Below are 26226 nucleotides of genomic sequence, written 5' to 3'. Positions count from 1 at the left end.
CTGTTGTTGACGCAGTTCACAAGAAGACAGTGTTGCTGATAGCATCGTTAACACTGTTGCTGTGGCCTGCACCCCTCCACCCTCCACATCCACTGCTTCCCATCACTTCCATGGGCAGTGGATCGTCACTGTATGTGACACACAGTTCTGTAGTCCTCACATTTGGGTGCGGAGGATGCTCAAGGGCCCCTTGATGTGGAGGTTCCTGAAGTGTGCGCATGTGTGTGTTTATGTGGGTCAGTTCTGGGCTCCAGGATGCTTTCAGCAGGATTAAACTCTTAATTTAAATTATAGATCAGCAAAGATCTTCTCTGTTAGTCTCTGAAATTGAAAACCATCAGCAGGGGGTCCATGGGGGTGCTGCTGTGTGACATGACATAAGTGGACTCCTGCATCCAGAACAAACTGGTGGCTGTGAGTTGCTACCTGGCTGACTAATGGGGCGAGATCATGTTATGAGAAAGTATAATTTTTATCACCTTGGAGGGGTTTATAATTATTATTTTGATAATCTTCAAGGATGATTTCTCTTTTTCTAATTTGTTAGCCTTTAGGTTCTGTTAGCTGCTGTGTTTATCAATCCACTACCAGCAGCTCTTTAGATACCTCTTTTTGTCTTCTGATATCAATAGATGCTAAAACATGTGATGGCTGATAATTTCTTTAGTTCCAATATCTTTGTCTTTGCCATAGAAACTCTGATTTTAATGTAAACTGATTTACTCAGAGTATGTCTGAGTTGTTCTTAATTACATTGCACTGTGGTTATTTTCTATCATTGCACAGTAATTGCTTGATATAAGTTATTTTTTGCACAACAAAACAGTAGGTGCCAGCTGCAGCAATGATACGTCTATGGTGGCGGCACAGTGTGACCTAGCTAGCTAGCTAGTGTGTTGAAAGCTACCATGAATAATTGGTTTTGGTTTGAAAGGTTAGTTATTTTGAGGACAAATAAATTATGGACCTGGATTGGTGCATTGACTGGCATGCTTGCTGAAACCTGACTTAAGGCTGTGCCAGGAGAATTTTGAACTCATATCAGTATCTGAGCAAATCTGTATTTACATGATGATATTTGTTTATATTTAGAGCCTTTACCCCAACTGGTTGTTCAAACAGCACCAAACCAAAGGATTCTCATATTCTTAGGGTATTTAGATTTGTTATTTTCCTAACAGAGATGATCCAATCCATACTGCAAAACTAAACTAGCTTCAGAACACTCACTGTATAGGTACCAGCTTGGAGGAATCATAAGCCTCATGCAATTATAAAACATAACAAGAGTCAATGCTGTTGCAATCAAATGGAATCACTGAAATATGCCAAAATAACAATAGCCTTTATTTCCTCTTCTCTTATTGTCAACACCTCTGACATTTCCACAAAGCCCAGCCCCATTGTTTTATCAACACACCTTGTTAGAGGCTTTTTGGATGTCTGCCTATCACACCCACACACCATACAAGTGTGCAGAAATGCTTACTTCAGGGTGAAATGTCTTGAAGGCTGTTTTCATTGCAGAAAGCTCTTGTTGAAGTAGCTTGGGGAAAACCCACCTTGGCTTGAACTTGGCTTACCTTACCAAGATTTATGGCTCTTTGGTTTCTCATAACTTTAAGAGTTATGACAGGATACCAGGGGGGGAAGCATCAAACCTACATCTTTAACATCTGCATTAATCTTCCATACTGGTTCCTTTCTTCTTTTCACTTACACTCATTATTGATTGCTTTTAGACATCAGCCTGTTGTGTGATGATATAAGTGAAAGGCCACTGAGAGGATATTATTAAAAATAAATGAATCTTTGTGGTTGGATAGATAAAAGTTGATCATGAAGCATTATGTAATGGAAGCTTCCTCTTGGCGACAGAACATCAGTGTAAACACATCAGATTACTTTATAAATCCACACTGTTTACTTTAGAAAAACCTGCTGTCTTCTGTGGAACCTGACTCATATATCAGCTTGCCAGTAATATGGGCTTTTAAGCCAATTACAGTTATATGGGTGTCAGCTCCTATGTTTCCTGATATGAAAATTATTTTTGAAGAACATATAATGCAGAAAACAATGCTTGAGGTGTTGCACAAATGATACCATGTAGTTTGTCTAGAGGAGTGTGCTCAACTCTATAATAAAACATTCTCGCTGCATTGTCTTTGCATGACCAAATTGGAGTAAAATTGGGGCCCATTGGCTACCTGCGATTGACAGGTTGCAACCTGAAAAAATAACTGATTTAGGCTCAGTCCCACCCACCCTTTGCCAATATCACTTAGCCCTACCCTTACATTTTGTATGTTCATGTCCAGGGGTAGGTAGTTCCCATTCTTGTTGGGATGGAGGTGTCGGGCAAATGTTGAGGCTACATGGTCTTTTAAATGGAGGTTTTTCAGAGGCTCGCTCCAAACAGAGTGTTACAAAAAATCTCCCAGAATGCATTGGGAATCATTGGCAAGTTGGCTTTTCTAGCGGCAAAAGAAATGCACAGATGTATTTGAAAATCACAATAATGTTGATTAAATATTTCAGTGTATTAATGTCCTTTTCTATTTTAAAAGCATGAGAAAATCTATGGTAATTTCATGTATCAGTATAATTAGCAAGCATGCTAATGTTGCTTCTGTTTAGGTAAATGCTGTTGACGACTATTGATGACGTATCAGGGTCTTGAAGGGTTGTCCCATTTTATAGAGGAAGATTTCACTACTACCCATTTAACTCTGTTCTGAGGGGCAATGGGGCATGAAAACAAATGAATTTATCAAAAATTAAAAATGGGATTAAGCCTTTGTGACATTGACTTTAAATGTTCTTGCTTTTAAGATTTTTTTAAAGCTGCTTTTTGACCAGCTTGTAGATGAGTGATGCACTTTACCCACCAAGCTACAGCTACCTCATAACCTCATCTGTTAGCCTCGTTCTCTTTCCTAGCTGTGCTCTCTTGTCCAAATTGGGTCATTTTAGCCACCAAACAACCATTATGACGAAAGCAAAAATGCTGCACTTCAGGCCTTTAGAAAACATGTTCACACAATACTTCCTAAACACAGTCCATGGTCACACACAAACAGCAAGGCAGGGTAGAAGTCATGGATCCAAAACCAGATTTTCTGAATGACATGTTGGTTGATTTAAAAATGTTACCGGAGGGCAGACCAACAATGGTGGGAGAGAGACAAAGAATAGGCTGCGGTCTCTTGGGGAGTAGAAGACGCTGCCCTCAGCACTTATACTTCCTTGTCATTGTTAGAAGCGTAGTGCTACTGTAGGTGTACACTGTCAGCTCCTGTATCTGCCTCATCATTCCTAAAGAGTCACATCTTGCAGAAATAAGTCTGTAGACCATTACTGCCAATTCTGCTGTCTCTCCTCATACTTGTTTTATTTGTGTGTTATTGCCCTCATTCGAATAGAGACCACAAGGCAAACACTGTTTGTTTTGTCAGGCACAGTTCATGTGCTTGACTCTTTTTGGTATGTTTATAAGTATTTGCAGTTTAAATTAACATCTCTTCTACTGGTCTGCTCGCATCTCTTAGCCATGTTTTTAAGGAGTGCGCATTGAGCCTCACAAAACGTCAGTGAATCTTTATTGATTGTGAGAAAGTGGGGCAGAATACGAACTTTGTCCAGTCAACAGCAGCCCTCAGCGACAGCCAGGAAATTATCTCTGTGGGAGCAGGGATTAGGTCAAACTTATTTCTACATCTCTGAGGTCAGGATTCATGGAACGTGTCTTAAAGTTTTTGCCCTAAAACGGCCGTTGCTGTGGTTTTCCTTTTGTTTTCTTTCTCAGAATTTTATTGTTGAAGCTTGTTTTTCACACAAACCATCTCATCTGTTTACTCCACTACTAATTCAGAAGGGTTTTTAGGCACCAGGAGTTTAAAGTGGCTAATGTACAAGCTTATACAAACTAGATTAAGACTGGATGTTGAATCTCTTTCTTCTCTGGTAGACACAATAGTTATAGCTGTCAGTGAAATAAATCGCAAGGCCCAGTTATTGGGGCTGCTCCTGATTAAAGTTTTGTTACTAGACTAGTTGTCATTAGAAGAAGCCATTAGACTATTCATTTGATTTTAATATAGTCGCTTAATAACAGAATAAGGTTTGAGACCCAGGGTTGAACAAGAATGTGGAAAGTAATGAAGAATATGCTAAATGAAAAAAATGTAAAATACACATTTTACATGAAAGCTGTAATCTTTCGAACAACCAGGAAGGAGAGCTAACGTTTAAAACATACTACAACACAGTACAATACAGTATAATAGCATGCCTCCTGTGCCCCTCCATGTGGACTTTACCCTGACTTGCCCCAAAGACAATCTAGAATGATACTTATCACCAGAGCCGTATCATTATCTCATAGCTTCTTCAACCTTTTGAGCTCAGGTCACAGCTGGGACACAGCTGTTTTTTTGTCTTCTTCTTCGGCTAGCTGAGTTAGCTTTAGTGTTGCTTGTAGCTGCAAGCTAGCTGACTTTATCTTAATAAAGGTTTCATAATAGAGGATCAAAATGTGCTCATCTTCTGTTTGTGAACAAAAACTTTCATGAGCTTACATCAGCTATACTTCAAATAATACAATGCCTGGGGCGGGTAAATTTCAGCTGTTGCATTCACACGTGCAGCTCAACCAGATAAATTCAGGAAGTTTTCAGAAGTTTTGTATAAGTGTAAAAGCAGTATAGCTTACTTGAATATTAGCACACATCAGTTACCAGGTGTTGCATTGCATTACATTTCATAAAGGTGCTTTATTCAGTCAGTAAAGCTAACATGGTCCTGCGTCTTTCCAACCACTGCACACTTTTACACGTTATGCTGCCTGCTCTATCTTAACATCAACATGATTTCCCTTAGTCGGTGTTGATGACTTTGAATTTCCCTCTTTTTTATAACTCATCAAAAGTTGGTGAACTATTTAACCATTTTGCTTAGCCCAACCACTCGATGGCCTTTATATCAGAAACTTGTGATTGAACGCTGCAGCTGGTAAAAACAAACTTGTAGATTGATCCTAAGTTTAGATTTTATTGTTAACTAACTGCTGAGTATATAAAGATCTGCCCCCATTGACATTTTGAAAATTGAGGGTTGTTTGCCTGCATTATATTCCCTTTCAAGCAGGATCTTTCCAAGAATCTCACATGCTTAAAGTAGCTGCTTTATTGTTCTTGCTTCAAAGAGCGAATAGGTAACCCTCGCAGGCTGCCTGAGCACTGCTGTCATAAATCATCCTGTAAAACCCTCAGAGACAAATGTAAATATTGTTCTGTAGGGTAACAGTTCTCTGTAGTCCTCAATAGGATGCCTTTAGTCCTGGATGTTTTGTTCACATATAAACTTTGACTAAATTGTGTTTTTATGATGCGCTGTCCTTTAGTGAACCAGAGTCCTGCTTTGTATTTTTGGCAGAAAACCAATTCTGCAAAGACCACGGTCATAAAATGATGGTAATCCTTTTGCTCTGAAAGTCAGTGGGTGATTTATCTGGAAAATATCTTAAACTGTGTTTGTGTGCGTTTGTGTGTGTGGATGGTGACATGCTCTATGCACTGATCATGTGCCTTGTGGCTGGTTGACGATGTCACATATTCTTCTCTCTGTGAGGGCTTAACTATGAGGAATAGGGTTTTTCTATTCAGGGTGAAGCATGAATGTGCATTTCCTGAGAGGAGTTGTTGTTGTGCTCAGTGTCGAACAGAGCGGTTATGTGGGCAGAAGAACAATGCTGACCCGTTTGCTCTGCTCTCTCACAGAGAGACCACTTCTTCCAACAAGGAGGCAAAGAGCATTGACTCTGCGTCTCCAACAACATCCCCACGCTCGGCAAATTACTGAGATGATTGTGAGAAAAGAGCTTTGTGAAAGCAAGAGTGGCTGCCAAGAGGGATCGTTAGCATCTGTGACAAAAATCTTACAAATCCGGTTAGAGCAAACTGTTAAATCCTACTAAATATCTTATTCTAAAAGCTGTAATCAAAATGATATAATGTCATTAAGTCAAGCTTCTAATGTCTTTGATTTTTAACTTTTTAAGGATGAATTAACACATGAATGGCTGCTGCTTCTCATAGAGGACAGAAGAAGAGCTGTGACTCACTGTTCTCCTCTTTGACAGACCTGCCTGCCACCACTGTAGTCTTATAACTAACCTACATCACATTTACGTAAGAAGGGCAACAGTGAAAGCAAAGACTTCCTGTCTTACACCTTGCTCACAAAAGGCCTGAGATGAAAGGAACCTGGTTGTGCCGTGAGCTTGAGGGGCTCCTTGTTGGCAGCAAGGTGAGAGACAGGATCCTTTTAGGAATCAATAAGAAGGCTGAAATGTTTTCTAATTATTTATGAAGTCTGAAGTGTCAAATGGTCATGTAACCAGACACATCAGACATGTTTTTGATGGTAATACTTCCAGTTGAGACTGATACAATACTCAATGCTAGTTTTACTGTCACTGAAAACTTTTGGGGGGTTTAGTAGCAAAGAATAATCAATAAGCCTGTAAGGTAGCTTACTTTGTTGTTTCAATAAAGTTAATTATTTTAGCTTCAAGATAAAAAAACTTATTATCCCCTCAATTTTTTTATGCCTGTGTAGAGAGCCTTTTTCTGAGTGTTTCACATACTCATTCATGTGAGCAGTCTAAGTTTATGCCAAAACATTAGACACCCACTTGCATTTCTTTAATTGGGCATGAACAAGCCATTTGAGACGCCACCTTACACTTTTTGTTAATATAACAACATTTTCTGCTCTATTTAAGCCTGATATGTCAATTTCAGGTGGGTGTCACCAAGTCACAGCTCTCAAAAACAAATCAGATGACAATCAGACATCATTGTGTCTGATTATCATCTGATTTGGATAATGTTCTAAAAGTTTGAGAGGAGAGTTGATCTGTATTCGATGGCAGGAAACACTGTGGGACCAACACAGGACAACACAGACATTTTGTAAATGTTAATCTGAGTAGTGGCTTGGGGTTGAAAGGTGGAACAAAGACGATCAAAGTTACAAGAGTGCTTCCTAATGGATTTCAGTGGTTTAGCAATAGTTTAATTTCAAAAATTATTTCTGTTATCTTGAGCCTGAACATCTTCTTTAGCTGTAACCCAGTTTCAGCACTCGACTTTACCCATTGTCATGCACAAATGTAGTGTCGTCACATACAAAGAACAAAGTGTTGCTTTGTACTCTACCCATTCACACTTGTTGTTCTAAACCTAGAGCACCTCAGGCACCAAAAACATACATGAATCATGTGGGTGTCACTTTCTGCCTACTTGACATGAATTGTGCAGAAGGTGTGGCATTTTGCTGGATGAACATTTCAGACATTGCTTTAGCAGCCACTGTTGAAACACAACACTCTTACAGCATTCATTTAGTCATTGTAAAGTCAACCTCATTGTTGGTTCCACCCACCAACGCTCAAAGTTAGAACAGTGGTGTGTATTTGTAAAGGGAAGGATGCCACGGAATTAACAATATCCCACTTTAGAGACAACCGGACACATTTAAATCCATCTGACGGGTACTGTTACAGCTGTCATAACTCCCCAACTTCTTTGTGATGAACTCTATAACATTGGTTTGTCTTTGCATGTGTTGATATGTTATTCAAAATGTAAAAATGAAGCCAATAATTTCATTAGGGTTGTTTCTAATTTCCAGGCTGTTTCAACAAACTTAAATTCTGACTAACCAGCTAGAGTAAATGTAGAAAAAAAGAGCAGAATTTATTGATCATGGCCTAAGATGGGATCACAGAGTCTGTTGGAAAACAATGTAATTTAGTTCCGAGTGTGGCTGGTGTTAAGGCCAAATTCCACAAGATCTGTGTCCGGTCCCTCTTTTATCTGTCAGCAGCACAACGCTTAGATCTCAACTAAGCAGAGTGAGCAGGATAGGAAGTCAGGCACCAAAACAAAATTAAAACATCTATTTAATTTTCAGAATAAAAAACTAAATTTTATCACTAGATAATTTTTCACTCAACTCTGACAACATGACAACAAAAGACAACATGGGTGAGGAGTAGGGCTGTTAAAATTGCTCCAAAATGACGTTCGAATATTCGCAAAAAAAAAAAACATAGGTTCGAACCATTCGAATATCTATATTTGCGCATTATGTCAATAACAGGTGGACAAACTTATACAAGGAGACATAACTACTTGTATAGGTATTTTTATTTCAGATTTAACATGGCTAAAACATGCCTACACACTACAAAACAAGTAAATGACCTAATGGCCAATACCATAACACTTTTAAGACCGTAGACCTCTCGCTCGCTTCCCCCCCCCCCCTCTGTGCGCAATGCGCTGAGTGAGTGCTGAATAAGACTTGTGCGAGCAATTAAAGGTCCCCACTCTTGTCCCTAATATAGGCAGGCTTCATTCAGTGATTGAAGCAAATATTATTAACATTAATTGAAGTTAAAGTTAAAAACGAAAAAGTAGTCCACTTACATTCTTGGCGCTTGTATAAAAAAAAAGAGGAAAAACTGCATTTTATCCCAGTGTCACTGATTGTCGGGCTCTTTTAGTCCACTGTCAATGTAGGGTCTTAGGCCTGACAGGTTATTTGCCAAAAACACGAGACAGTCCACATGTGAAGGCCAGTGCCGATCTCTTTTTATTCGCTATGTTCCCAGCGGAGGAAAAGACGTGTTCAGAGCGCACTGAGGATCCGGGGACGGAAAGATTTCTCTCTGCCATCTGCTTCACGCTGTGCATGTGTGACTCCTGTGACCTGTCCCTGACCTGTCATGCAGTGCGCCCACTCGCAAAGCAGCCGCCGATGTGCTTTTTTTCCACAGTCAAATATTAATTTTCACAATCGAATCTCCATTTTTTTTAATATCTTCGAATTTAGAATATTCGTTGACAGCCCTAGTGAGGAGAGGAGTCGGATAATCGCTGCTTCAGTAATTAACGCGGGAAAACATTGGTCACATGACTCCAGCTGTCCTGCTGTCCTGCTCAGGGCTCCGTCCTGAAAACGCAGTCAGTGGATGTTGACTGACGATAGAGCGCTGAGCTGAACCGCAGCAGATTGGAGCCGGTCCGTCAGTGGATTGGAGCCGAGCACCATCATCTTTTGGTGTTCCTTGCAGGTTAACGTCTGCATGTCTGTGTTGGTTAATTATTGCTCTGGTTGAGTAGTTAGTTATAAGTCAATTTATCCAGACGCAGCCTACATACTACTTTGTTCCAAATTTCTAGTTTAATATACCGCCAAACTGAGCTGCGCCACATGATGCCATCCTCATCTCTACTTCTTTACATCAGGGTAGTAAAACTTTATAGCATTATGACAGTAGCCAGAGCTTCAGCCCCGGCTGGTGGCAGGTGACTGCACCACAGTTTAGACACAACATATGAATGGGATTTCAGGCCCACAGTTATAAAAAAAAATATTAATTGGTTTAAAAGACTAGTGATTCTCTTGCTGACGAGCAAGAATGACTGTTTAATCACTTTGTTGATGCACAGGTACTGTCATGAAACCTACATTTTTACCCTGCAGGAACTAAACTAAGAAATATATTAAGTTCCACAGAATCTGCTGCTGTGTCTGGATAAGGATAGTGTAGCAGGATGTGTCTGTCTTTGCTAAAGCAGAACCACGCAATGTTATGAATAAAGTTTACATTCTTGTCAGATTGTTCTGCAGGTCACTGAGCAGAAGGGGCGTAGGATAACCTTGCCACCACACATTGCTGCTAGTTTTGGTTTAATGTGAAAAGGGGAAGAGAAACAACATGCAGTGAGAACGACCTGGGATTTGGTACACATGTTCACACACAAGCAGGGCTTTGAAAGGCTCCTGGCAGGCCTCCAGGACATTTTGCTCTACATGTTCGTATACAAATACTGGATCCTCCCAGTTCTGTTTGAACAATGCAGCCATTAGGAAAAGATTTGAGTTACAGTCGGGAATGATAGTGCTCACTGCCATATTGATTCATGATATTTAGAATAGACTCATGCTGCCTCGTTATGTGTGTCAGTGAGTGGTGAACAAAGTGAAGACAGACAAATAACAAACAGAGTTTGTGGGGAGGAGAGTCATGACAGGGAATAGAGACTGCACTCTTTCAAAGGTCAGTCTCTTTTTGTGACTGTTTAAATTATTCTAGGAAACTATGGCTTGTGTTTAGTTCTTATGAAGAAGACTGTTGTCCACAAAAACTTCAAATTAACGTTTGATTTTCTCCTGGGACTTTTTTTTCTCCATATTGTGGGGTCTAAATTATTGACAAGTCTGAGGAGTTTTGTACTCCTGTAAATTGCTTCAGCCAGCAGCAGCAGCAGCAGCAAAACAGGCTTTAATGGCTACAACTTGATCATATGGGCAACTGCACCAAATTATTGTATGCTAAACCTGTAAGCTTAACAAGCTTGTAGGCCAGAAAAAAATAAGTCACTGCAACCAGTGAAGAAATTTTCTGACTAATAACTCTCCAGGAAACCACAAAATCCACGGACCTTTACTTTGAATAAACCAGGTAATATTACTCTTCAGAGGAACTAAAAAGGATTTGTTACAATTCGTTACAGGTTAGCTGTTTCCCCATGCTACAGTCAAGCATGTAAGCTACACTGAGCTAAGCTAGGCTAACTGACTCTTTGCGTTGCCTTGATATTTAGAAGATAGACTGATAGACCACATATAGAAATGACAGAATTCCTTTGATTGATACATTTCAAGATAGATTTTGAAAACAATTGATTCCGACAGATAGAGCTTTAAGGGCCTGTGTCCACTAACACAACAATGCCCTGGATGTCAGATTATTTGTGTGGCTGCGCTCAAAGTGCTGCAAGTTTAAAATAGCTCAACTTTTGAAACAGTGCCACACTCGTCAAAGTCGTTTTTCCATCACCGATTTTTAATCAAAAAGGGGCGGGACTTCAGATGTAAAAGTTGTCAATAACATTGGATGGTTTGTATGGAGAAGAAGCTCACAACAACAATTTCCAGGTCTAGAGCTGCAGCAGCATTCCTATCAGTTGTTTTACATTTTTTTTCTGTTCACTCAAATAAAAAGCAAACATGAAGTACACTGAACATTTTTAAACAGACTAATAGCTGGAATGTCATGGGACAACTTTTGTAACCTAGAAACATTGAGTTTCCCTGCAAAGCAATTTTAACTTGCCATTGCAAAAAAGGTGCCAGATGACACAGGCCCTAAATCTGTGGGGTTTTTTTAAGTTATTTTTGTGGCTTTTTTGCCTTTACTGATAGGACAGCTGAAAAGAGAGAGGAAAGAGTGGGTGTGGGGTGACATGCAGCAAAGGATCAAGGCTTGGGGTTTAAACCAGTGACTACTGCAATGACGATTACAGCCTCTGTATATAGGGAGTGCGCCGTAACCACGAGGCCAAATCGGCACCCTGTGTTTTTTGCTGATGTCATGTACGAGTGGAGTCAATAAAGGAGATAAATTAAAGTGAAACAAAGAACAGTGTATTCTCAGGTGTTTCGTTATATTTTTTTAGCTTTTTGAATTACATTATCATTGCCTTACAAAATTCAATTTTTTTTCAGCTTAATGATAGCTTGGAGCCTTACTTAATGTGTGCCAACACTAGAGAAAGCAGATGACAATGAGCTAATGAGTGAAGCTTTTCTGTTGCTTCTCACTGTTATTTCAGACTAGAGTCAAAAGAACATGAACGACACAGCAGAAATAAAGATCTTGAAGTAAGCATTCAAAGATTCACAGAGGGGTCAGAGGCCAAGTTGAGCTTTTAGTTGTTTTGGGACTCTATACATATCCTACCCAATCGAACAAACTGCTGTCAAAGGCAACTTAATTGTGATTTCCTTTCTTAGAAGACAAGTTTCAGAAATCCAAATGCAGTCAGCGAAGGGTTAACTGATATTTAGACCGTGGCATTATGGGGAAACCACAACTAGATTATGTGGACCAGCTGCTCATCATGTGCCACACATTAAAACTAAAAAAACAAGTCAGCACTGGTTTCCTCTTATTGGCTGCCTTCTAAATCGCTTTTTCATTATTGATTGAAACATATGTAATATCTATGCAGCAGGAACTGAGTCTAGTCGAGGTACATTTGATTAAATCAGTGGGTAATAAATACTCTGCAAACACTGAAAATAACAGAAAGGGTTCATGTCAATGTGTGATACAAAAAGAGAAGTGTCAGAGATGAATGATCCAGCCCACTATTCAGTGACGTCTGAAGCTCATACACATGTGGTCCCGTCAGACCACAATGAGATACAACAAGAAGTGAAACTTTGGCCTAGCTGTGAGGAGCCACTCTTTGAATGTCAAACTTTAGACTGGCTGAAGCAACCTCTAATTTAAGAAATGTACCTACCTACAGTTTCTCATTTGTGACCCGCACTGTGAAGGCTTACATTTAGTACTTTATGCAATAAGAGTTATTGGTTTGTTTTTTTGTTTGTTAAAATTAAAAGTTGGAATGTAAATGTGTAAGCTGCTATGAACCTTCAATCACATGAAGGCTGGATGACTAGAATGCAAAATTACCATCATAGGTAGGCAGGCTGACCTCTGTAAACTGTTTTTTGAGTTGAATATCTTTGCTTTTTACCTACTAATTAAGTAGGTGCATATTTTGTGGTCTGAATGAATAGTTGGTTAAAATTTTTTTGAAATTACTCCAATACTTTCCTGTAGCATGTAGCCGGCGAGACGGACTGCGATAGCTGTTTAATATATGAAACCATATGAACTTTACTGATTCACTCTTCTATGTACCTGAGAGTTTGTGCACATCTCACAGTAGGACTCTTAGTAGGCTTATTTTTTAAAAGGTTACTTTTGGGGCTTTTAAGCTTTTAGGAGACATTTGGGCAGTAGATAGAGAAGGAAACTGGAAAGGAAGAGTGGGAAACAACCATAGACTGTGGAGAACATGGATGTAGTCTCAGTGACATCACCCATTGGTTTCTGAAGATTGGTGATTGCCATATTGGAGATGCTGACTCAGCCTAACTGCTGGTCAATCTCGACACAGGCAAAGTGATGGAGTTTAGGTGGGTTTTCAGCCTCATGGGAACAACTATATCACACCCAGGTGTAAGTTAACTCGGACACACCCCTTTTTATTCAAATAAATGCACATAATTTGAGATCGTATCGGTAGTTTCATTAGCAAAACGTGCTTAGAACTGTTCTTCCATCTTTCTTCTAACATACATTTTGAAGTAAAGCTGCTTTCAATTTTCCGTCTGCCCCACTGGGATTCTCTGTAGTTTTGGACTTCGTTGCTAGGAGCTGATGTGACTACTGTCACACCAGTTTATCATCATATTGATGGTTTCCTTGTCAGTACTATCCTTTCTTGGTGATCTTGATTATTTTTGTGATTGTTGCTATCGTGTTTGGTCACAATTTGGTTGCCGTTTCTGTTGTTATGGGTATATGTGTTAGTCACTGGAGCCCCTTTTTGGCTGTTTTTTTATCGTGGCTGTTGCTGTTTTGTGTTCTTGATGAGATCAAGCAGTTAAAGGTTCTGATGTTGGTTTGTTTACAACTCCTTTATTCAAAAATAGGGAAACCATTGCAATTCTAATGTTAAGCTACTCATGAAGTAATTAAGGTTTGCTATATGTCAGTGGTGTTGGAAATGTTCTGCCTGTATATGTGCATGTAACCCAATATTTCTGCTCACATGGAGTTAGCTTTTTGCGTATTGTTGTCCTCTCATTAAAATGATTTGCCAGTTCACAGACTGACTTCACAGCAATGGCACTTTATAAATGTACAACTATAGTGTCATTTATTTTTTATCTTCATTTTTAACTTGCGAATACCCCGATGAACATAACAAGTAACGTACTGAGACAAAGCAGAGATGTTCCAATACCTATTTTTCCTCATGTATACTGATTAGCAGGTACTGCTTTAAGGCAGTGTGATTAAAACATTTTTAATATATTTTTTAACATTATAATATAATATAATATAATATAATATAATATAATATAATATAATATAATATAATATAATAATATATAATAATATATTTATATTTTTAAACCTACTATATACTAACACTGTATGGGTGAGATATCTATCAGTTGTCTCTATGATGTTGTTCGGCCTGGCTCAGCAGAGTGAGGGGATCCAAAAAATGAAACAAGCTAATCTGCTTGAAACAAGCTAGCTAACATTGGCAATTGTTGTCCCATTGTCCATTTTTATGTTTCAAAGCTCTGATTATTTATATTAAACTGCTTTATTCTTTATTTTACCTGTTTTAACTACTTCAAATTATAAGGAAATCCTTCACTAGTGATGGAAAAACACCAACTGCTGACATTTAGCTAGCTTAGACTAACATTACATGCTCAACAATAGCACTGTACTTGAGTTGTTTGCTGTCGTCACATGCTGGTCCAGTTCTTCTTTTCTGCGATGAGGCAGTAGTGGCAGACATACTATTGTTATTCAGGTTTGTAAAAAGGAACTATCCACCAGGGAGTTCCTTTTTTTTTCTTATATGAACCTTAAAGCCGACAGTTGCATGAAGTTACATTACCAGGGTTGTTAAAGTAACTTTACAATGAGCCACTTAACCTCTGCTGGGGCTTCCACTGGTGGACTGCCGTTCCCCACATTGCTGGTGATAAAAACTGCTAAATCCTTCATGCCTGCACTACCAGCCAGTCTGTGGCCGAGGATAGCGCCCAGTGTAGCCTATCACTTGCTTTTTTTTTGCCAGATCCACTTTGGTTGTAATGGTCTTTAATTTTCTTGTTTGAGTTTCTTCATCTTCTCACGGCACTGCTTCACTGTGTGGTGGAAACCCACAGTAGCAAGCTGAGAGGAAGTATTCCCAAAGATTATATTATTACGCTTTGCAGAGTCCACATCAAGTTATTACTACAACACTTAATAAAGCCTGGACTTCTTTGTCAGTCAATTTATCATTTGTTACTGTCATTTTGCTAATGTTTACAGTGGCATTAAACAATGGCGTTTCGTGGGACTGAAGAGTTATTGTGTTTGAACAATCAACGGACACTCACTTATAGACCAATCACTGCTCACTTATGTCACTCAAAGTCCCTCTTGTGCTGGGAGAGTACCTAGTAGTTAGTTCCTGTAGGGCAAAATCAGTAAAAAAAAAAAAAAGTGGGTGGGGTTCTTACAGTTCCTAGAACAATGAAAAAGTTCCTGCTGTCTGAAAATGCACAAAAAGGAAAGTAGTTAATTTTTGTGGTGCTAATGGATTATGTAGCCTGTTGGGCTGGTGCATTGACAGGTGTACTTGTGACCCAAAGACAAAGCAAATTTTCAATATTTTGTATCAGTATTTAACGTCTGTTAAGTCAGTGCTAACCCCTTTCCCCCTTATAACCAACTTATCACTTCATAGTGCTGTTTGGCTGCAGGGTTTTTCTTGACATGTGATACACAATCCCATGCAGTCTTCCCTCTTGATAAAAGTCACATCTGTAGGTTTTTAAAGCCATTTTTAATTACTTGATTAAAGTTTAAGTTAAAACACTTTGACTGAAAAGTTTCTTGGAATGGAAAATCTCAAAAAGCAGCAGTGTGAGACCACAGAGCAGCAACACCACATGGCTAACTCCAGAGAAGTGCTCTGTACTGTGTCCTCGGAGCAGGCCTGCAGGGCTTGTTGACAGTTTTCTGCAAGTCCTTTGTTTTTGTCCTCTGAGGTTTATGAGCAGCAATTCGATTGTCCCTTGGAAATGGAGAAGTGGAGCGGCTTATCGTTCGGGGAAGTGACTCTTTAATGCCCCGAGACATCACACTAATGTCCTGCAGCTACACATGAGCCTTGCGCTGTGTTTCTCTTAACAAATGTATTGATGTGTTTAAATCTATGTGATCAATCTGCTGGTCACAGTAAAGGTCTATGAACAAATGGATTGATGTTATCACCTCTGATGGTCTTCAGATCTGGGTCACTGTGAATGTCCTTTTGTTTGGGAACTACTGTTGTGTGATTATTGGTAAATATGAAAATGATGGAGCACAGGATGTGAACTGATAGTGTTTGCTTGATGACAGGAAGAGGAAGAAATGTGCACTCTGATGCCTTCTTATCCACTTGCTATCTGTGTTCAACAGGAGGTTTGTGGTTGTGACTCAGTGTGATGCAAACAAACAGTGTCTGTAGGAGAAGGTTTAACTGAGTGTTCAATGTGTCTCTGCAGATATGTTTTTCTTATGGCTCTGTTTATTGCATAGGGACTTATGCATACATTGTGAGTCATTTTTTGGGCGCTCCATATCATTATCATAAACAGCAAACATGGAACCATATAAGACTAAACAAAGGACCACAGCTGAGAGAATGAGATGAGATAAGGAACATTAAGATGTAACAGCAAGAGGAAAAGAGGAAGAACAATTGGCAAAAGGAAGAGGAAATGAGGAAGAGCCAAAGAAAGAGTCAATGAACCAAAAGACTGAGCTGTATTTAATCGATTGTTCTGGGGATGTATCAGGTGATCGAATAAGGAATATTTAATGTGCAACAATATACAAAGGAGAAAATAAGACAGGTCTCTAAAATGAACAACTTATTGTTTCCCTTTTTGAAAAACAACAGGTTTATTGCTTAAATTGCAATAATATTTCCCCCTGCAGTGTGCATTAAACTATCTATCTTTTTCCCTTATTCTTTCTTTTTTTTATTTTCATTGTTCTCTGTATTGTTGCCTTTTCTGCTATAACAAAGCAAATGTCCCTGTTGTTGGACTAACACAAACCTCATTTGAGGTGCTGCAGCATTGACAAAGTGTTCTTGTGGTAAGATAATTCCATTTTACAAGAAGACACACACCGCACTGTGTTTTCAATTTGTAGAGATCCCCCGCTACAGACATCATCTTTCATTTCCTCTGGGGTGTCTGTTTGCTATTTTCTTCTTTCTCTTCCTCCATTGTTTTGTAGTCTGTGCCTAGCATCCAAATTTCAGCAAAAGCAGAGGCAAATGCATTGTGCCACAGAAATAACCCGCTGTGTATAGTTCTCCAGATTTAAAGGAAGCCTTGAGGCAAGAACTTGCTCCAAGGCTTTTTAGTAAAGGAGTTACTCAAGTTATTCCAGGAATAATTTCAGCCCTAATTTCAATAATGTGAACTTTCTTTTGTTGGCACTTCAAACTTTAACTTTCTGTGTTATGCAGGTACTGAAAGAGGATTTAATTAACAGAGTTGAAGTGTCATTTGAAGCTATAAGATTATGCCACCCCTGCATCAGTCAGTGCCCTGACTGGAGCACACACCTCTGTGTTGTACAATTCATACTGCAGAGTGATTTTTGGCCCTATGAATGAAGCCCAGATGTGCTGTTTGTGGGCTTGGACTGCTGTTAAGGCATTGTGACAGCGGCCATCTTTCAGCAGAGCGTTTGTGTTTTAGAAGATTCATCTGTAATTCAGATCAGCCTTGATATTTAAAGTGATGCTTATTGTTTCTAGCTAAAAAAAGAATAGAGAAAATATTCTCCTAAAAAAATTTAGAACCAACTAGTTTGTTTTATTTTTCTTCATTTTTTATTTTGTCAAAGAGTAATCTGATTCTTTTCCAGTTCAACCATAAGTTCTATGTTTTACAGATCTAACAGCAAGGAAGATGGAGAGATTATCATAAAGCATCTTGCAAACTGCAAACTACAAACTTGTGATGTGAATAGTAAACTTAATTTATACTTGATAGGTAAAAAGCTTCCAAAAACACATCATATGACTCTCTTGTATCTTCTGCATCTTTACAAATGTTATGAATTCATATGAGCTGAAGGATAGAGCCTTGAAAGAAAAGCAGCTCTTTGTGATATTTTAATTTAAAAGTTAATTGATGTTTTTGCTTTTCATGTTTCATTGTTGCTTACATTCATGTGATCAGCTCTTACTGGTATTCTGAACATTTCTAAGAACACATTGCATAGGCCAAGTTTTTGTTTTGTCTTCCTTTATCCTCCCCTCTTTTCTTTTTCTTCCCTCCATCATTGCTCCCTGTCTGCTTCTCCCTGGAAACAAACAAAAAGAAAAACATAACATACATCTCCATCCGCTTGTTTCTATGGCAACACAGCAGTGAGGAGAGGAGACAAGCCGAGCTGTAGCCTCCTTCAACCAACCCTCCTCCATGCAGGATGAAAGGCAGAACGGAAAGCGACAGAGTGAGAGAAAAAGAGAAAAGGAGATAACTCAAGACGGAGAAGGAAAATAAACTGAAAGAGTGAAAGAAAGAAAGAATGAAAGAAAGAAAGAGTCACAAACATTGAAGGAAAGAGAGAAAGGCAGGCAATCAGTGCTTGCACGTGTGCAGGATGGAGTATCTATGGTAACCTCGGCCGGTTATCAGAAAATTGAAGCTCCTTCTGTTTGTCTCCATTCTGCTCTGCCCCTGCCTGCTCCTAAAACACATTCACCTCCCTCCTCAGCACACAATTTCATATTCGGTTCTTTATTGTACAGTCGTTAGTGTGGCACGTGCGTCTAATTTGAGCATGATGAGAGATTTCTCTGTAGTAGTGAAGAGACAGATGCACAGAGGCAGACAGAGGCAGACAGAGGCTGACGTTTACTCTTCCAAGGAAATGAGACATCTTTCCCAGAACCAATATTTGCCATTCATGTTGTCTGTTATGAAAATCCAGTGTGTGTGTGTGTGTGTGTGTGTGTGTGTGTGTGTGTGTGTGTGTGTGTGTGTGTGTGTGTGTGTGTGTGTGTGTGTGTGTGTGTGTGTGTGTGTGTGTGTGTGTGTGTGTGTGTGTGTGTGTGTTTAAAGGGGGAAGAAAGAAGGCTAGCTTGCTCTATCAGTTACAGAGGATGTGTAGCCTGTTTATTGAGGTGGGGGTGGGGGTGGGTGTGGGGGGATGCCTGTTTGAGTGAATGTGAGATGAATGCAAATAAAAAGAAGCACCTGACTGCAGAGTGACGCCCGGGCAGAACTGCCGCCGCCGCCGCATAATGTCATGTATTTGAGTTGAGTGGAGCCATGATTGTGTATATTAGTTTACATGTGTGTATTGTTTATGTGTGAGTGTGTGCATGTGTGTGTCTCAGAGGAAGAAGAACAAACAAGTCCGTTTTACTGAGATGCTTATATTATCATCATAAGGCAAGTTAATTGGTTGTCTTCCTCTGATTTGATGGACACTGCAGGCCTATTACAAATATTTGCAATTAGACATTTTTTTCATATTCACATATTGTATGTATTTAAACAAAACAAATAGGAATATCAGTGTTAAGTTGCTGGTTTGTTTTATTCAGTATAGCAAGCACCCCCAGTTCAGCTACCATTTGGTGCCTGTCATTCGAACTCACTCACTCACTCACTCACTCACTCACTCACTCACTCACTCACTCACTCACTCTCTCTCTGTCTCTCTCTCTCTCTCTCTCTCTCTCTCTCTCTCTCTCTCTCTCTCTCTCTCTCTCTCTCTCTCTCTCTCTCTCTCTCTCTCTCTCTTTCTCTCTATTATGCACACATATCCTTTTCTCTTCCGCAGTCCCATCTTAATATATAGTCTAATGATAAAGAATAAAAACAAATATGGTAAAAAATAAAATGATAATAATCATCCTTTTATTCAGATTATTATAAGTGACTTTTTTACCCCACTGTCACACTTAGGGTTAAAGCCATAATAGTGTTTTTCAGAAGCAGAAGTTCATCCTGCTTTATTACCTGCCTTCTTACTCATCACTCGGCTTTGTCAAATACTCAGTTTTGATTGGTCAAAAAAACTTCATGACATGAGCAGTTAACTCAGAATAGCACCGGATAATAACTCAGTGTGACACCGGGGAGAACCTGACTAGACGTCACATCAAGTCAATCAGCAGTGAGGAGTCTGGCGTCTTTAAAAAGTTAGTTATCTCACCTTTACCTGTTGACTATGTGGCAAAAACGTTAGATTCCGGTAACATCAGACAACATGGAGGATATTTTTAACATTACCCTCAATTTATTCGAAGAGCACGATACTTTTGATTATTGTTAAATGACTTATCAGTCAACAGCAGAGAAAAGAAGACATGAGGGGGAAACTGTGTGGAAACTGGTGAGGGAGCTAAAAGACAAGAAGACAAGGAGCAGAGTGAAAGAGCTCCCCAATGGGTGAAATGCATCCCTGTTAAATGAAAGAGCTTTTTCGGACTCATTGTGATAAATAGAAACTTTGCAGTGTTTTTACTGCGAATGATCGTATTATTGTAATGATGATATTGTCATTAATTGCACAGCCCTAAGCTATTAATAGGCTGCCATTTGTGAGGCTGTCACACTTAAAGAGACTCATGTGTTGTAACATGAAATACAACTACACTTAAATACACTTTCAAAGTATTTTTTCAATACTTTTTACAAACAATTCAACTACTGTGGTTTGTCAGAACTTGACAGTCATAACCAGACGTAACTTTTCTGATTCACTCAGCCAATGAGAGTTTACTTGTCATCATAAAATATCAGAGAGGGCAAGCAAACATTATCCAGAGGTACTCTGTATACTCTGAGTTAGTATCTCATGTTTCCTAAATGAAAATGGCCTCACAAAAATGAATAGTAAAAAGGACATGCTAATAACTCCCAGAGAGCGTAAACACTGCAGATGATGTCCACAGGGCCCACTTGTGTGCATATACAATAAGTCTCCCATCAACAAAAATTGGTACTAAGTCATGTAGTGACGCTAATGTCCGGGAAATCAACCAGTGATTCATTTACTGCCATTTCTGCATTACTGACAGGCTCATGTCTTATTATAGACACACTGCCGCACAAAACATTTCTCTTCAAACTCCTCAAGATATACAAACTTGGTTTCCCCTGTGGCTTTTGCTGGGCCTCGTTATTTTTATCTGTTTAGATTCTCTTTTTTTCTACCCCTCCCCCATCTCTCTCTCTCTCTCTCACTCTCTCTCTCTGTCTCTCTCTCTCTCTCTCTCTCTCTGTCTCTCTCTCTCTCTCTCTCTCTCTCTCTCTCTCTCTCTCTCTCTCTCTCTCTCTCTCTCTCTCTCTCTCTAAAGACTCTTCTGTTCCTGAGTCCGGAAACTTGTGGTCATTTGTCAGCGTTTCTGTAATCATTTTGAGACGAGCAAACAGGTTGTGGCCTGTTACTCAGTTGCATCTGCTTCCAACTCTTACAATGCTGAGCCTGGGATCAGAGCTCTGCATCACCACACTAGCTTTTCTTTCTGTGTGTGTGTGTGTGTGTGTGTGTGTGTGTGTGTGTGTGTGTGTGTGTGTGTGTGTGTGTGTGTGTGTGTGTGTGTGTGTGTGTGTGTGTGTGTGTGTGTGTGTGTGCGTGTCTGTCTGTGTCTGTGTGTGTGTCTGTGTATGTGTGTGTGTGTGTGTTTTGACTCAAAGCTACATCAACAATGTCTTTCTAGGTGCTGTCTTTGTATCTGTGAGTAATGGCTTTGGTTAAATTGATTTTCCACTTGGTTTCAGATATATTCACTTTTTCAGATGACACCACAGCTGATAAAGATTATTATGTGTTCTCTGCCGCCCGGCTGTATTTGGAGGTTTTGTTTGGAGTTGTGTTTATTCAGGGCAGGTTAGCCCAGGATATGTTTCTTTTTGTCTTTCCAGCTGACTGCCAGTATAATAACTATCTTTTCTCCTCTGGCTCTGTTTAAATACACAGCGTGTACTGTCAATGTTAGACAGTGGCAGACTAATATCCTCTTGTTTTCTCTCTTCTGTCCAGCCCACTGGCTACATGGAGACATCATTGTCCTACAGCTCCATAGAGGACCTGCAGCTCCTGTCATGGGACAACGCACCCAAGTACTGTGTCCAACTCAGCTTCCCCGGTGGCACCGTCCTGCTGCAGGTAATCTTACAAATATGACAGTGACTGCTTACCTTTTTAGCATCCTAAGAAAGTTGCTATTTTTACATCTGGTCTCCTGTCCATAAAGGCTAAATGAGTGACCTGAAATAACTGAATTAAAGTAAAGCAAAACTACTAGCTATTATGGCACTTGTGTTGCTAGCTAGATTTCTTAACCCGCTTTCTAGCTATCTTCATACTTTGTATAGTTTGTCTTCAATAGAAACAGCATCATGCTAAATAAAAGAGAGTTTGAAGCTCAGTTTCCATCCAAGATGGATAAATTTGATGCTGTTAAAAGGTACAGTTTGTAGAAATGGGAACATTTATCAATATCTAGCGTTCAGATTGTAGACTAAAATGCTCTCTTGATCCCCATCCCATCAGTAAAATTCCAAAAGTGACTTTGAGGACCTAAAGTCACTCATCTTAGCTAAGAATATTGCGCATCCACAACATATAAAACACTCCTATTACATTTGTCTTTGTCTCCACCCGATACTTGTAACATCCATGGTCTTTTCAGCTCGGCTTTGGTCCCCACCAACCTCTGAAAATAATGACTAACTAAGTAAAGCCTCCACTTTAAAGCAAGGGATTAGTTGTAAATGATCTATTTTTTCTTATTGTACAATTTGTGTTATTTCCATTAAGTAGTGGAGTTTTTATATTCAAAGTTTGGTGCATACAGTTCAAGAAGAAGTGAGCAAAGCCACTGTAACTGTGATCATAATAACCCAACATCCACAGAACGTATTGCATTGTTAGGTGGCTGTAGTGGTTTAGCCTCAGTACACTGTGTGTCCTCGCTGAACTCTTAAAAACACATTTTGAATTTCTGGGGAATTTTCATTTCTTCACAATTACCAGAGCTATTCAGTGAACACATTACCCACAGTTACCCATTTGTCCAATTACCTCTGATACACAATTCAACCCATTATGAGTGTTGGGGGTCAGCAGAGTATACCAACATCCTCAGCTGTGTTTGCTTATGCCTGCTGCCAGCTGTCTGAAACGCTGCCAGGCACTGGTTCCTATCAACAAACCAAGATCAGAGATCCGGCACAAGACGTAGAAAAGTGGAAAATCTGGTTTTGTTTCCAGCTCGAGAACGTAAATGACAATTTTGATTTATATTTAAATGGCATGGAAAAAATGAGGATTGTTCAGATATAGAGAAGGAGAAAGCAATTCAACCTCATAAACACCAAACACAGTGGAGACTGAAATCTCAGTCTGCCAACACACTGGTTTCAGAAACTTTTCTTGCTGCCATTTCCAATTTGCACGAATTTTCAAATACTTCATGTTGCGAGAATTTGTTCAATCTCAAAGTTGTATTAGTTATGTAAATTAGGCTCCTGCTACTGTGATGATTTTTTAGATAATATGAACAGACGTATTCAACCATCAATTCTTCCTGCCAGATCAGGGCTGCCTCCTTTTCCTGCATTGTTTTCATCATTCTCATGAATTGTAATATAAAGGCATCATCTTCAAACGTACTATCCTATGATACAAAAAAAAAAGTTTTTTTGTAACAAAACAAACGGATGCTCTGGTAATTATAGAAATGTCATTACTTTAACCTAAATAGGATTATACAAACATCAAATAACTTTATAAATAGTATTAAACACTGAGGGGATGAAATTTCTGTTCCACTTAATGACTTTAGGTCAGATTATCATGAGTCCCAAATCATCTTTAACAGTTCAACAGATCACTAACAGTAATTTGTCATTTGTATTCAAGCACAGAATAATGACTACAGTATATCGCCATAGCAGAATGAATTATGAATCAACTCCAGAGTCAGCAGCTGTATTCAGTTTTTAATAACAGTGTTGCTGGCGTCACTAACTTTGAGTATTTGTTTACAAAAGTGAATCATTAGGTCTTTATGTAGTTACTCATAAGGGCAGATCCTCTCAAATGGTAAAACAGAGGCTTGTTAGTAGGAGTTGTGGCATCATTTTAAATAAACAAGAATGGTGACACTCAGTTTGAGTAAATAATGACATCATTAAAGTTTCCTGTAGGAATATCTTCACACGTCTCTTCTTCTTTAAACACACCACACAGAGACGGTTCTAACATTATAACCATCACACTGCTGGGGACTGAATATTTTACTGTAATCAAGACGGTAAAAAAATTATACAAATAAGGGTGGATTCAAATCGGCTCCCGGCTGACACCTGACTGCGTTCACATACTTATTTTCCTCAATAAGAACGAGAAAACTGGACACTGTAAGTCCAAAACATGATTCTGTTCAGTTGTCCTGTTGCAGTAAATCCACATGTTGTAGTCTGAGTCTTCGCTTTATGACCATGCGTCCACAGAGATTATTTATAAGCCTGCTACCCAGGCTTATATTCAGCGTGTTAACATTTTGAACACCTCAATATGATCCGTAGCTGTTTAATACCGTCAGTAATATACACTATGTCGTGAAGGAAATTTTGAGGGGGGAGAAAATGCATTTGGCATTATTTTTGACATGGAAAACGTTCATGTTTTTTTAATGATTAAACAATAATTGATTGTTAACATTTCCAAAGATCAATTACGGGAAATATTTGAAATTTACATCCCTAATTTAAAGAGATTTACCTTATTCGTTTTAATATTGAATACTTTCATTTGGGAATTGTTCACTTTCCATTTCTCTATAATTGTTCTGAAATTTTCCAACAAGGTATTTTTGTATGGTGATTTTAGTTTTTTTTGCAAGTTGTAGAAAAAAGTCTGCAGTGGTTTTATTTGAGTTACAACACACCTTAAAAATGAAAAAGGATTACGTTGTTTACAAAGAAATATAAGAGAATAAATATATATTGCAACTGTCCATATCTGAGAACTGAAATAAAATAATAGTTATTTAAATTTTGAGTTCAATTTTCTTGAAAATCGTTAGAGAATCGTGAGTGAATCGTATCTTGAACCGTGATTCGAATCGAATCATGGGTTGAGTGTATCCTTACATCCCTAGTAATCAAACATTAGAACAGGTAGTAAAAAGTCCAACCTAACATGAAGAACAGCAGCATTATTGCAGGTCCTGTGTCTTTGTTTAGAAGACACAGTTAGTTCCCTATGCGGTTGGTGTTTCTTCAGTTAACAATTTACTACATCTGTGGTGTGAGGAGGCAGAAACAAACATTTCCACAGAAAAAACAGTGTATTGTGACCTTTCTTGGCAGAGCCTCAGGTGTTGGTCTGGCACACTAAAGCTCAGCCTGATTATCTGCACATCTCTTCACCTAATTTTTTAATCTGGTTAAATAAATATAGTTAAGAACCACTGATACCTGACATGAAACCCTAAGACAGTAGTGGTTGACCTGTCTTCGTGGAAAACTCATTTTCACATATCTGTAAATGAGAAACAAAAAAGTCAAAGCTTCAGATTGAATTTACCTAAAATTAATCTGAGTCGGGAATGGAAATAAAAATCTGTTCATTACAGAAATTAATTACATTTATGAAAATAAAAAGGGATGCTTGTTAAAACTTGAAACACATCAAAGAAATCTGTCCCTTTAGGTTGTTAATTGACCATAATTCAATGTTGGGAAATCATTGCATGTGTGTTTGCTCTCTCTGACCTGAGATCACTTTTAACAAACTGTTTGTGTCTCTCCCTGTGCTTTGTGTGTTTCTGTCTGTGTGTGTGTGTGTGTGTGTGTGTGTGTGTGTGTGTGTGTGTGTGTGTGTGTGTGTGTGTGTGTGTGTGTGTGTGTGTGTGTGTGTGTGTGTGTGTGTGCGTGCGTGTGTGCGTGTGTGTGTGTGTTTTTTTGTCAGGCTGCAAACAGCTACTTAAGGGACCAGTGGTTTCACTCCCTGCAGTGGAAGGTAAGGTCACTGTTTGTTAAGGTGTTTTCACACCTGGATAGTTTGGAGATTGTTCTAAAATGGGGTGTTTTCCTGGCTCATTTGAAAATGTGTGGATGCAGCAGTTGCACCGTGATGTGAAACAAAACAAGCAGGCAGAGATCCTCCAGAAGAGGTCTCGACTTATTTACAATTGAAGTTTAGAGTGGTTAATTTGCAGTAAGAAGTAGGGATGCAACAATATCAAAATCTCACGGTATGATATCGTCACGGTATTAAAGCCACGGTACGGTATTATTGCGGTATTGTCAAAAAAATAAGATGACTTTGAAAAAATGTCATAGTGTGGAAAACTAAGTGCCAGGAATGATAAGGATAAACACACTTACTGTAATTGAACACAAACATAATGCTCAAATGTTCTAATCACATTTAATACAACCAACTAAGTCTGTCAAAATTGCTCCAAAATGACATTTGAATATTCGCTCTAACCCATATATAGGTTTGAA

At 39.0% G+C, this 26226-nt stretch overlaps 1 protein-coding gene across 1 annotated transcript in view; it reads left to right on the top strand.

Moving 5' to 3' along the window:
- cmip (c-Maf inducing protein) overlaps positions 1 to 26226 on the top strand; it is a 51330-nt gene that overhangs the window by 1186 nt on the left and 23918 nt on the right. Inside the window, exons 2-3 of the mRNA XM_034685847.1 lie at positions 21746 to 21871; positions 25685 to 25735. Of these exons, the coding sequence (XP_034541738.1) occupies positions 21746 to 21871; positions 25685 to 25735 (177 nt within the window). The remainder of the gene's footprint in view (positions 1 to 21745; positions 21872 to 25684; positions 25736 to 26226) is intronic.

The sequence above is a fragment of the Notolabrus celidotus genome, chromosome 6 (assembly GCF_009762535.1).
Source record: "Notolabrus celidotus isolate fNotCel1 chromosome 6, fNotCel1.pri, whole genome shotgun sequence".
Taxonomy (NCBI): domain Eukaryota; kingdom Metazoa; phylum Chordata; class Actinopteri; order Labriformes; family Labridae; genus Notolabrus; species Notolabrus celidotus.
Note: the sequence above shows the minus strand (reverse complement) of the source record. Positions and strands in the feature narration are given on the sequence as shown.